Source organism: Aulonocara stuartgranti (assembly GCF_965226115.1).
Source record: "Aulonocara stuartgranti genome assembly, chromosome: 23".
NCBI classification, from domain to species: domain Eukaryota; kingdom Metazoa; phylum Chordata; class Actinopteri; order Cichliformes; family Cichlidae; genus Aulonocara; species Aulonocara stuartgranti.
The window spans coordinates 15419627-15432052 of NC_138958.1; the positions used below are offsets into that span (position 1 = coordinate 15419627).

The 12426-nt window shown below is 39.1% G+C and overlaps 1 protein-coding gene across 3 annotated transcripts; it reads right to left on the reverse strand.

The window, feature by feature from the left end:
* Positions 1–2287: 2287 nt before the first annotated feature.
* glulb (glutamate-ammonia ligase (glutamine synthase) b) lies at positions 2288–10144 on the reverse strand. 3 transcript variants are annotated; one of them, XM_082523544.1, is made up of 7 exons: positions 10059–10144; positions 4187–4370; positions 3916–4077; positions 3686–3832; positions 3461–3588; positions 3174–3373; positions 2288–3089 (listed from the first exon to the last, which is right to left on the reverse strand). In XM_082523544.1, the coding sequence occupies exons 2-7, from the start codon at positions 4350–4352 to the stop codon at positions 2771–2773; spliced, it is 1122 nt and encodes a 373-aa protein (XP_082379670.1). In that variant the 5' UTR covers positions 4353–4370; positions 10059–10144; the 3' UTR covers positions 2288–2770. The 3 variants fall into 3 exon arrangements, with proteins under 3 accessions (XP_082379670.1, XP_082379671.1, XP_082379669.1); XM_082523545.1 differs by lacking the exon at positions 10059–10144 and adding an exon at positions 8227–8319; XM_082523543.1 differs by lacking the exon at positions 10059–10144 and adding an exon at positions 4740–4868.
* Positions 10145–12426: the final 2282 nt, after the last annotated feature.

Consider the following 12426-nt stretch of genomic DNA (forward strand, 5'->3'; position numbering starts at 1 on the left):
AGTAAAAAACTTTAAGTGGTCAGTAAAACTAGAAAAGCACTTCATAAATGCCAGAACACCATAAGTACATAAGGTCATTTGTTCCAGTGTTTCCAGACAGAAGAGGAATACTATGTGTCTCTCAGTAAAGGCCCTTATCATTACATTTTCACAATCCATTACTCGTCAAAAGTAATTTATGCAACAGATTCATGAGCAAAGGATAAATGGTGGAAACGATTCTAGTTACAAATGTGGCATCCACATGTTCTTTTTTTTAGCACGATCATGAATGTGTCATGAAATCTCAGCTGAAGTTTTGCAGTTTTTTACAATAAAGTGGTGAATGGTAGGCTATAAACTGGCTATTTTAAAATTGGTTAATAAAATTTGAGCACCTGAAGGTTTACTTGTACAGAAGTGACAAAAAGTTTGTTTTTCTGACGGTGTCCTTTAAAAAAAAAAAAAGTGCTATTGTGCTTAAAACTCATACCCAACATGGTCTAACTTTCAAATAATGTTGTCAACAATACCGGATAAATAAACATCTCAGGGTGCTTTATATTGTGAGGTGAAGAGAGAACACCAAAGATGAGAAAAGCCACAAAAAGCAAACACTTGGCCTCAGTGGAGAGGAAAAACTCCCTTTTAACAAAAAGAGATCACCAACAGAATCAGACTTAGAGAATACTGGGAGTACTGGTTGGAGGTGGGGGGAGGAGCATGGAAAGATCATGATCAGCAAACAGGACAAAAACAAACTACAGGAGCGAAAGTACAAAAGTTGGATATTATCGTTATTATGATTGCTTCCCAGTTAAAGTTAAATAACACCATACTACAAACCACAATCTGAACAGTTTCTGGGGAGTTGTTCCAACTTTTAGGAGACAACAAGAGTAATTCATCAAAGTATGATACATCAGATGGTAAATACGTCACTCCAGTTCTGTACATTTGGAAAATATCGTCCACATGTAAATAAAAAGTATTTACCCTTTCAGACCCTGTTGGTCACTAGGAAGGTTCAGATGTGTTTCACCCAGTCTAACTTTCCACTAATACACGCTCCATAGCTGATACAAGAGGATTCCTCACGCTTTTGACTTGATAAACATTTACCATGATTAATTCAAGTGAAGCATTTTAATGCATCCAGTAATAATATGTGTGTTGTTCATAACAATTGCTGTGTGACACATTATCAATGCTTCATATTTGCTTTGAATCTCCTGTCACTGCAACAATAGGGCCTTATGAACAACGAAAGGAGGGAGGACTCTATCCAAAGCCATGCATGTTTCAAATCTTTGCAAATTGATTTTCATGGGGGAGTAACATAAACAGACTAGCGGCTGCCCGACAGAAAAATTTAATACACTTCTGCATGCTTTGAGAAAACGATAAGCAGTCGTGCAAAGCAGAACTGAAAGTGATTTGTGTAAACCATGAACAAGATGGGGAGAGGATGACCTGAGGAGCTGTCATGTCAGGACTAAAAGTTTGGCATCAAATCCACACTGAGCATCGAGCACTCTTATTTTGGCAAGTAAACACGTTTGGCATGTGCGTGTAGGGAATAACTCACTCTCATCAGCTCAGGTTTATTACAAAATGAGAGGCACCATATGTGGGTCTACATTGTGGAGGTTTTAATTGAATTTGAATCCTTAGTACAGTATGCATGTGCTTTTTAATGGAGCAATGGAGATTAGTAGTCAGCCTTGCTTATTAGTTCAAGTTGTGTAATGGTGACACAATTTGAGCTATTTCTTTTTTATTATGATAGCTAAATAGTATTGTACAACTTCTCGAAATGAAGCGCCTTCCCTTTTCCATTGAATTGCTGGTCTTTAGACAGACTTTAGTACAAAGGCTGCCATCCTGTCTTTACTTTCTCAACCTACTTTAAGCCTCTAGCTTATCAAAGCTTGTGATTAAAACAGATCAGAAAGACAATCACACACTATTTTTGGACAGGCCTGTGCTAGAGTGAAATCTACTGTGATGTCCTTAGCACAATCAGTGTGTTCAAGCTTTAACATGAAATGATAAACCTACCAAAACCACTCTAAAGGTTCAGCGTAATCTTGTGCTTGAGTTTTTAAACTGAGAAGGGGAGTGTGGCTGTAATTTGTCTAAATTAATCACAGTTTGTTAAACATTACAGTGCATTTTCCCTTAATAACAGTCACATTTCAGGGATTCGTGTCAGCTGACAGTCCTGTGTCATGCGAACTTGTTCCTGTTGGAATAGAACTCCAGATAAAATGAAGTGTGTGGGATTAAGCTGCAAACAAGGCATACATAAAAATGTTAGCAGTTTATTAAAGAGCGCAACAATTACAATTGTAAGAAGAGATAAAAACAGACATGCATCGTTTTATAAAACCTACAAAAGTAAACTGGCTTACATAGTAACCTTACCCATCCACAACCACTATCGAGACAGAGGCCAAGATTGCTTAAACATTCAAACGCCTTTGGGTTTTTGTCCTTTGGGGAAATGTAACATGAGCTCCAGGAAAACTCTGCTGTACTTAAATTTCCTTTAGTACAAGTTAAACACATTGTGTTAGTGTGCATCTATACAAACAATCAGCTACTGTGACACCAAGACAAAATGTGGCAGTGTTTGTGTCAGTTGAATTCACAAAGAATGCAGGAATACTTAAATCATTATTTCATGTTTCAAGTAGAAATTTCAAAAAATAAAGATTGGTTTGTCGAGTCTTGAAACAGACACAGAGCTAAATACAGTACTGCTAATGATACTTTTGTTTTAAACCGTTCACTTGCTGTAATTTGCGGGCTCTTCGCCCTCTTCTTTGAGCAAACATGTGCGCACCAGTGCCTCTGTGACAGCGTAAGGATCGCAGTTAGCGGATGGGCGACGGTCCTCGAAGTAACCTTTCTTGTCTTGCCCCACTGAGCGAGGAATGCGGATGCTGGCCCCACGGTTGGCCACGCCGGCTGAGAACTCATCAATGCTCGAGGTTTCGTGACGACCAGTGAGACGTCTGGCGTTGTCGAGCCCACCCTTGGGATCGTAGGCCCGGATGTGATACCTGTGTCTTTTTGCCAACTTTTCAATGGATTCCTCGATGACTCTGAAGATGAGAGTTAGAGTTAGAAACACACCAAAAACCCACATTTCATTTATTAAACTTAACTGACTTTGAATTCATCCTTACTTAAGCCCACCATCCTCTCTCATCTCCTTTGTGCTGAAGTTGGTATGGCAGCCAGCTCCATTCCAGTTCCCTGGGATAGGCTTGGGGTCAAAGGACACCACAACACCAAAATCTTCACAGACTCTGTGAAGGATGAAGCGAGCAACCCACAGGTGGTCTCCCATGTCGATACCTTCGCAAGGCCCAATCTGGAACTCCCACTAAAACACAACAAAGGCGGCATTATTAACAGTTACACTAATAATTACCGGTTTTTACACACTGCCTTTGTCATGATGGAAAATTACCTGTGCCGGCATGACTTCAGCATTACTTCCATAGATCTGAACCCCAGCATACAGACAAGCTCTATAGTGCGCCTCCACTATGTCTCGTCCGTACGCCTTATCTGCCCCGACTCCACAGTAATAAGGCCCTGATTAAGTGGAAAGAGACTAAACATTAACACTCAGCTGTGATTACTGATGTATTATAATTCAACAAAATGAGCCAAGTTAGAGGCCAACATTCACCTTGTGGACCGGGGAAGCCGTTGGAAGGCCAACCAAAGGGATGTCCATCTGTGCCCAGGATAGTATACTCTTGTTCCATACCGAACCATGAGTGGTTGTTTTCCACCATGTTCATAATCTTCTTACAGGTGTATCGGAGGTTGGTCTCTGTTGGAACAGAGTCAGAAATTAGCTAAAACTTAAGACTGCTTAAAATCTCATGACGCCCCGGTTTGTAAACTTCCACTCACCTGCTGGTTTGCGGTTGTACTTGAGCACTTCACAGAGCACCAGCTTATTAGGGTCTTTTCTGAATGGGTCCCTGAACATGGCAGCAGGAATTAGGTACATGTCACTGTTGGAACCCTCTGACTGGTAGGTGCTGGAGCCGTCAAAGTTCCACTCAGGGAGATCTGGCAAAAAACAACAACAACCCTGTTCAAAAACCTTCTTAAAACATGTCGCCATCCGTGCTTTTTTATTTTCCTGAATCATATTGATCATACTGGAACTACATCTTACCTTCTATTGTCTTGGGTTCAGAATCCAGAGTTCTGGTCTTACATCTCAGTCCCTCTCCAGATCCATCTATCCAAATGTACATGGCTTGTACCTTCTCCCCCTGAGGGAGGCTCATGTACTGCTGTTTAACTGCTTTGTTCAGTTTTGAACTCGCTGAGGTGGCCATTTTCTTGACCCCGAAAACCTACAGAGATAAATGGACGCATGATGAGCTTCAATTCAGATCAATGTGTATGAAGGCATGTGTAAAACAGCAGGCAGGATGTCAAAAATATACACAGAACACAGGTAAGTACACCTAAGTACCTAAATGCAACTGAAATCTCCATCACGACTGATTATACAACAGGTTCATCTGTGATCAACCGGCCTGATCGACTATTGCTCTCACACAAACAGCTGTTTACTAGGAGCTCGCGCAAGTGGAAAAATACAACACAAGCGCAAATGGACGTTAGATGCAAGTTAACACTACTATCATTGTTTTTCCTCGCACGCACAAATTCTAAAAGCATTTAAAAAACGATTCGATTCAATTAAAAAAACGACTTACCTAATGTTAAGTGTAAGAAAATATTAAAAGATGTACAGAGTCTATGGATGTGTGTTTCCTGTGTAGGTTTCTATTGTTGTTCATTCCTGCTGCCCCTCACCGCGTCCCCTGTTGGATTTATAGTCCTGCTCGAACCACCTGATTGGTGGAAGGAAAACGTGATCAGCCCGTGACGCGGAGGAGACGTGTGAGCGAGTGTGTTTGTTCTCTGTGGCTGTGGCAGCAGATAACAAAAGGAGAAAAAAAATCACTACTTGTTCATGTTTCTCACATGAGCGCGTGAAGGCACTCCCGTGGTTAAACAAAACAAACCGGCTTAAACTGTAACACGCAAAGTGGGTAAAACGACAGTTTTCATCCACAATGAGTGTCGGCTGGCCTTGGAGAAGCGATAAACAGCATTGCGCCCTCCATCGACTGCTCGGTGTACTGAAAAGATCAGGCTGTTCCCAAAGGTTCACATGTTTGGGAATCATTTAAAGCAAGGTAACATATAGGGACCATTTACCACACGTGACCTATAAATCCGATGAAATTCGCATTTGCAAACCCATGAAAATCGTTTCATGTTATGCATTTTGTCATTTAATGATGTGAAATATCTCACAAGGTTTGGACCTTGTAGTGACGCCCTAGAAAAGCTGATTGCGGTGTTGCAAACACTGCTGTTTTTATGGGAGGTTAAAAGATTTAGCAACACTGAGCAGTTCTGTTGTTTGACACTGTCTTACATGCTGTGCTGCAATGCTTTACCACACCTACGTGCTACACATGTAAATATAGTACAGTACTATTGAAATTAATATTGTGGGATTTATATCTACCTGCTTGGGTTTTATATATCTGGACTTAATAAAAATCAGCTGGTCCCTACTATGACTTAAAATTAGATAACATGTGTGGAAAAATAAAGCCTACCTTTCCTGCTTCCATCAGAAGTAAGAGGATAAGTAAGGATAAGGATAAGTAGTAACAAGAAGTACTTGATGAATTATTATGATATTTTGCCATAATGCACAGCACCATGTTTATAGAAAACCAACAACAGCATTTTAGAACAAAAACCTCATATCAACTGTAAAGCATCTGGAGGGGTGATGATTTGGGCTCATTTTGCAGCCTAGGCAGATTGCAGTCATCGGTGCCTAGGTCGACCATGAACTTCTTTTTTCTCTTTTTTGTTCTCGAGTCAAAGCTGTACAGTTTTATCAACTTTTTAAACGTTTGTTTTCAGTTTTTCTTTTCAGTGAATTTTAATCCAAGCTAGTTCTAGAGACAGTTGCTTGTGTCACTGTTGTTTCAGAGTTTTATTCAAACATGTTTAGATTTAATTTAATAGTTGCCCTATTAGTTTAACTATTTCTAAAATTTGAAATCAGGTTATGCATATGTCACAACATTTCTTCCATGTTTTTCCACACATATGGATAATTCTGGCACCAATAAAAGACGTTTGGGGCTGACAACCAATATGAATTGGTTTAGGTTATTAAACCTTAAACACATTTTGTAATATGATGGCCAAAAATAACAGGGAAATGCATACTCCTGCTAAGTGAGGTAACAGAGTGTCTTCCTTAACTACGCGTGAACCAGTCATGGTTACATTACCTCCAAATAGCCCTTTAGAAAGTGAAAACTAAAAAATATTTATTATAGTTTGTTTTGTGAGTGAATATAATTTCAGTCATTTTTCATTATTTCAAGCCTAATATGGGACTCTCGTGCAATATACGGGAAGCTATAGCTCCCATTTTATCAATAAATGAGGTCAATAACTGTGAATCTTCTTTTTAAATTCCTAACATAAACTATGAATCCAGAAGGTGGATTGTGTTGTCTACAGTCTTATATTATCATACGATTTATTTATTTATTTTGTGGTTGAAAGAAAATGCTAGCAAGGGTCCATATTGTGGTCTGCTAACCACTGGTTCAGACCACTTAAAAAATCAAGTGCAGATCCCAAAGTTGTATGTCATGCTGACTGTTGGAAAGATGTATTTAAGAAGATAGGCATCTAATCAAATGTATAAGTTGGCTATTTTTTTAACAAAAAACAGAAAGTCTGAGGTCTAAATTTAAAAAGACAGCATGTTTGTTGCTGAGAAAGTCCCTGCAGGCATATACAGTACTATCCAGAAGTCTTGATACACCCCTCCTTTCTTTATATTTTGCTTCCAAGGAGTCAGACTTTCTTGTCGTTTTCAAAATGGTCTTGAGAAATACATCTCCAGGCTTTCTGAAGGTCTTTCAAAGTGTTCCTTATGAATATTGGCTGCTTTTTACACTCATTTTCATTCCAGTTCTTCTACCTGACCATTTTCAGATGAAACTTTTTGTATGTTAAGCAGCTTAAGACCTGTACTTGACCTATGAATCATTCAAAGGCCTCTACCTCAACAACTAGTTATGTGTCTACATATAACAGTCAGTCAGCTTAGCAAAGAACCAATTCTCAAAGGTGCACTTTGCTACAAACGGCCTGTTACAAAAACACATAATTTCTTCCTCTCATTTTTTGGAGACGGGTTTTCTGTTGATCATTGCAGCTAGGATTGTCCCACAGATGCAAATGATACGATTCTGTACTGGAGCACGGCTAGATTAACCTCATAATGTGCCCTGGAGCAAAATGTCAAGTTCATAATTTCCCCAGGCAACCAGGTACCCGAATGAAGAGCTGAAATAAATGCTTAATCAAAATAATAATTAACTGACAAAAATTAATTAGGAACATTTGATAATCTGATAGCGTCTTCTCAGTAGTGAACATATGCTGGTTTCCAAATTTTCTGTTACTCTTACATAGAAAAACAAATCCTCTCAAAGTTACAGTGGATCTGTTATGATGGTCATCTCAGACACAAAAACTCTGGCTCTAAGAGACCCACCCATCTTCTGCTTATGAGGGGCAACCAGTCAGAGGAAATATAGCTGGCAGTGATGGTGGAGGGACTACCTTCAAAGGGACAGGAGCTAAAATGACTTGTTTCAGACCGAGGATGATTTAAAGGGCTGGACCAAGGAGTATAAAATGATGATTAATTCAAAATGTGAATCATGCAAATCCACATTAGTTGAGTTAAACAGCAAAAACGGTTTGCTTTCAAAAGTGGATGAACTGAGATACCACAACTAGGCCCAGTATAAGATAAAGATTATTTTGAACTGTGAGTCATGCGAAGTAGAGCACAAGAATATAAAAATGTTGTACATATGAACATAATATGCACAATGTAATATGCAGTTTTCTTCTTCTTCTTTTTTTTTTTTTTAGAACTGTATACATTAATCAATCAATTATCAAAGAAAATTCTCCATACTTCAGTGTGACTTTTGCTGCACAACAAATAACTTCAGTAGAAACTGGCACATGTGGGGCATTTGAGCAGTTGTATTGAAGATTTACAAAAAAAAAAAAAAAAAAAGATTACAACCAGGGGCGTTTTTGGCCCATTTCAAAGCACCCCCAAATATTTCTTACTTTTTTTGTTGTTGTTCCAGCTCGCCTCTCCCCTATTCTGGCTCTAGCCCCTTTCTGCCAGAGCGGTGGTGGCTGAGATGCAGCGGAGCAGAGGTGTAAGTGCCTGGCTTAAAACAGGACATGTTAGCTGCATTTAACCTTCAGTTACTCTTTACATAGGTAGGAGTCGGACCATGTTTCTTTTTAGCTGAAAAACATTACACCCAGGTAACCTGCTGTGTTGAAAACGTGTTTTCTGACTATGTTTGCTACCCTACAATCCGTCCTGCTCTGTAGTAAATTCAGCGACATTTGACCGTCCTGTTGCTCCCATTGAAATTTATATAGCCTATTTAAAATCGAAAACTTGTTACCACTGGTTATTTTGTCATATGTACATGTGCCGATATTAAACCCAAGGTAGTAACTAGCTAACTGAGTGTGTGTGTGTGTGTGTGTGTGTGTGTGTGTGTGTGTGTGTGTGTGTGTGTGTGTGTGTGTGTGTGTACAGAGAGACAGCCAGGTTCATAATGGATATAAGGACGTTTTTTCAAAAAAAGGAGCCACATAGGTAAAAGTGTAAGATCAAATGATCCGTCAATCAAGAATAATGTTGCATCAGTGTTTCAATATTTATATGTTTTATGTACATGTGGTTTGGTTATTTGCCTTTTGGTTCAAAGTACACTGAGAGAGGTCTTCTTTATTAGTGATTAATAGTATTTTTTTTTCATATTAATGTATTTCTTTCATCTAATTGAATACAATCTATATGTGTATGATTGTCAGTCCAAAGAGGGAGAGAGGAAAGCATATAAAAATATAGCAGGCTGACATTGAAACAAGAAGAAAAGGAAAGACAGTCAGCACCAAGCACCAAGGAGACAGTCAGAGAGAACTCAGGACAACTGGAGACATTTAAGGATGCAGGGACCGACAGATTCAGGGAAGAAGTCTCATTGTGATGAGTAAAGTTTATGTTGCCTGGCTGGGCAGCTCTCTGGGTGCTCAGCACCCCCAAAGCTCTGATCCTAGAATCCCCCCTGATTACAACTAAGGTTAGTGAAGAAAACAGGTCTGAGGTCAGAGTGCTCCAGCAAGCAGAAAAAAAGTATTTCCAATTGGAGCTGTTTCAACAACAATTACAGCACGAACATCTAATTTGAATACACGTCACCAGTAAAACGCATCTAGACCTGTCACTGTGCATAAAAACAGGGATTGGGAAGACACATTATATGACGTTTCAGATATGTTTTTACATGTTTACCTGTCAAAAACAAAAGGCCTTATCTGTTGTTAAAAGTCATCTAGGCAGAGCAGGTCTGAGGTCAACACGTTCTCACTCCCAAAGCCTATGGCTGTCTCCCAATTCAGGGTCTGCAGCCTTATTAAAGTACGCAGCTTCAACGATCCTCAAGGGCCGCGTACTCAAAGACCGCTAAGGCCGGAAGTGCGAGGCTTGTGAAATGGGACGGTCTAGCCTCCGTTGCGCTTATACTGTTGTTTGTCAATAAAGTTAAAAAAAAAAAGCCCAGGTTGCGCTGCCCAGGTTGCTTAGCAACCATGATACTAACCACTGGAAACGTGTCATAGCTTTGTTTGATAGAAATGAAGGAGAAAATCTTTTGTTCATTTGTTTGTTTGTTTCTACATGAGCTTTGATCATTCTCTGTAGGATTAAGCTCAGCTATTGAACGGCGTGTATTTTAAAGTAAAGGCTTTAAAACCAAGTTAGTACAAACGTCACTAATGCCACATAACTTTGCCGACATCTGGCCAACAGTAATGTTTAATGTTCTTCGTTATTAAACATTTGCACATAAATAAGTGACATAATATTCAGTACTTACTTTTCACAGTTTACTCTTCGGCCACTCCGCTTCTGCCGTCTGCGAATATATGGGACCACGAAGTCTACACTGCCACAGCCTTAAAATTCAGGGAAATGAAGGACGCATTTCAGGGCCGCATTTCGAGCAGCCTTTGAATTGGGACAGCCTTCGGCGCGCCGCTGTGACGTAATCGGCCTTGAAATGTGTACTTTAAGGCTGCAGAGCTATCAAAACTCTGTATTCCAATGCTAATAGTTCTATTAGAATGAAAAATGGCACCACTTCTCGTTTTAGTCTTAATCGAGGTGTACGCCAAGGTTGCCCGATTAGCCCATATCTTTTTTTTACTTTGCACCCAAATTCTTGCCTCTCATATTTCGAATAGAATTTTGTGGAAGCCATCCTGAGACTGTGCAACACCTCTTCTGGATCTGTTCATACGCTAGAACATTTTGGAAAGACTTCGGTAGATTCATTGCTGGACATCTCTATAAAGACTTTACTGTGAAATGGGAAAATGTTGTATTTTGTTTCTTTCGAAGGCAAAAAAAGAAGATGTTTACTTTATAATAAATATGTTAGTTATCTTAGCTAAATTTTATTTTCAAAAATGCAAATACAGAAACAAAAAACCTAATTTTAAACATTACTATAATGATGTTTTATGTTACATAAAATTGATTAGTGGATCACTTAATAAAAAGGCTATGAAAACTACTATTTGTAGTAATTACAAATTATTTGAATGTTTGTAATTCTTTGTATTACACCCCCTGGCTTATGTTAATTTTATTCTGATTGTATACATGTTCTGTATACTGTTTCTTAATAAAGTTTAATATTTAAAAAAAAAAAAGGCTGCAGACCCTGAAATGGTGAGGCAGCCTATTTTACGCTAGGTGACAAATCGTCAACATATTACATTTTCGGGCAACTAACACGTTCTTACGTGACGACATCGGAAAACTGAGGACATATGAGAACCGTTTGGGTTAGGGTCACCTTTCGCGTTCCTCGGGAACGCCGCGGGACGTGACAAAACGTCGGGATGTTACGTCTCGGGAGTGAGAACGGGCTCCTGAGGTTTGAGCTCACATGCTCAGAGCAGTGTGTCGTGTTGAAATCAGAGTTGTCTTAGATAAAGCTGGGGACAGAAGTCAGTCGAGCCAAAGAAACTACAAAATAGAACTAATTCTTTCTGTGACAATGGAAACACAACTGAAAAACTTCAAAGACCATCAAAACTATTGTGGTTTAAACTGCTTTCTTTAAAAGTTTTAGGTCATTTCAAGAGGTTTCAGTGCCTCTTTTTAGAATTTGTTTACTAAAATTGTAAAAAAAAATAAATAATAAACAAACAAACAAACAAGAATCAGTGTAAACTTTAGAGCTGACATATTATTATTTCCAATTGTTTTGCCACATTGTTACAAAGTATCATATTAAGCCCATATTAAGCAAGGAAAACAAGCAAACAAAACCACAGGAGGTGATGGGGTGACACCCTCCGAAACATAGTGTTTCATTCATCCATTTGGCTTAACTGCAGGTGAGTACACCATGGACAGACAATCTTTCTATTAACGAGCCAACACAAAGAGACTCTTAGTTAACCTAACATTCTTGTCTTTGGGCTGTGGAGTTGGAGTTCCTTCTGTCCATACTCTACACAGAAAGTCTACAGGTAGTTGGCAAGTTCAAATCGAGAACCTTCTTGCTGTGAGGTAACAGTGTGAACCACTGCATCACCGTGTCACCAGCTTTAAATATTAACTTTTTAAAAAGAAAAAGTCCTTAAGGGGATATTCCTAATCTTCCAGTCTCAGGCACAGAGCTCTGTCTGTGAGCAGAGCAAACCAACCCACCTTTCCCAGCCTAACTTTCTGTTTCTGCAGTCAGTCAGAAGAACAATGGCCTTAATGGATGACAGCCTTATAAGGAGAGGCACTAGAATAGCTTGCTTTGAAGTTAGGGGTTCCACCAAGGTCCAATATTAGAGAAATGAGGATTAATTTATACTGTGAATCATGCAAAACAACTCTCTGCAGTCCCAAAATTAAGATGTGAATCACAATTTGTGTGTCTTGGCAAAAGAATATCTTAAAACATGAATTTTTCATCAGTTAACTACTTGAATGCACAATGTATGTAATGCCATACAATGTTCCCCAGCAACGGTATACCTTCAAAATAAAAGCATATACTACAGTACTACAGTGAGACCAAAACCTTATTTCTACTTATAGCTTTGCATTCAAAACTACTAAAAACTAATCATGAAGGCTAGCAGAAGGTCTGCCAGTACAAGCAGAAGTACAGCTTAGCCTATTTTTCTTGCCAAGTTGCTCTCTCTCTCTCCCTCCCTTTCTTTCTTTCATTCTTTCAC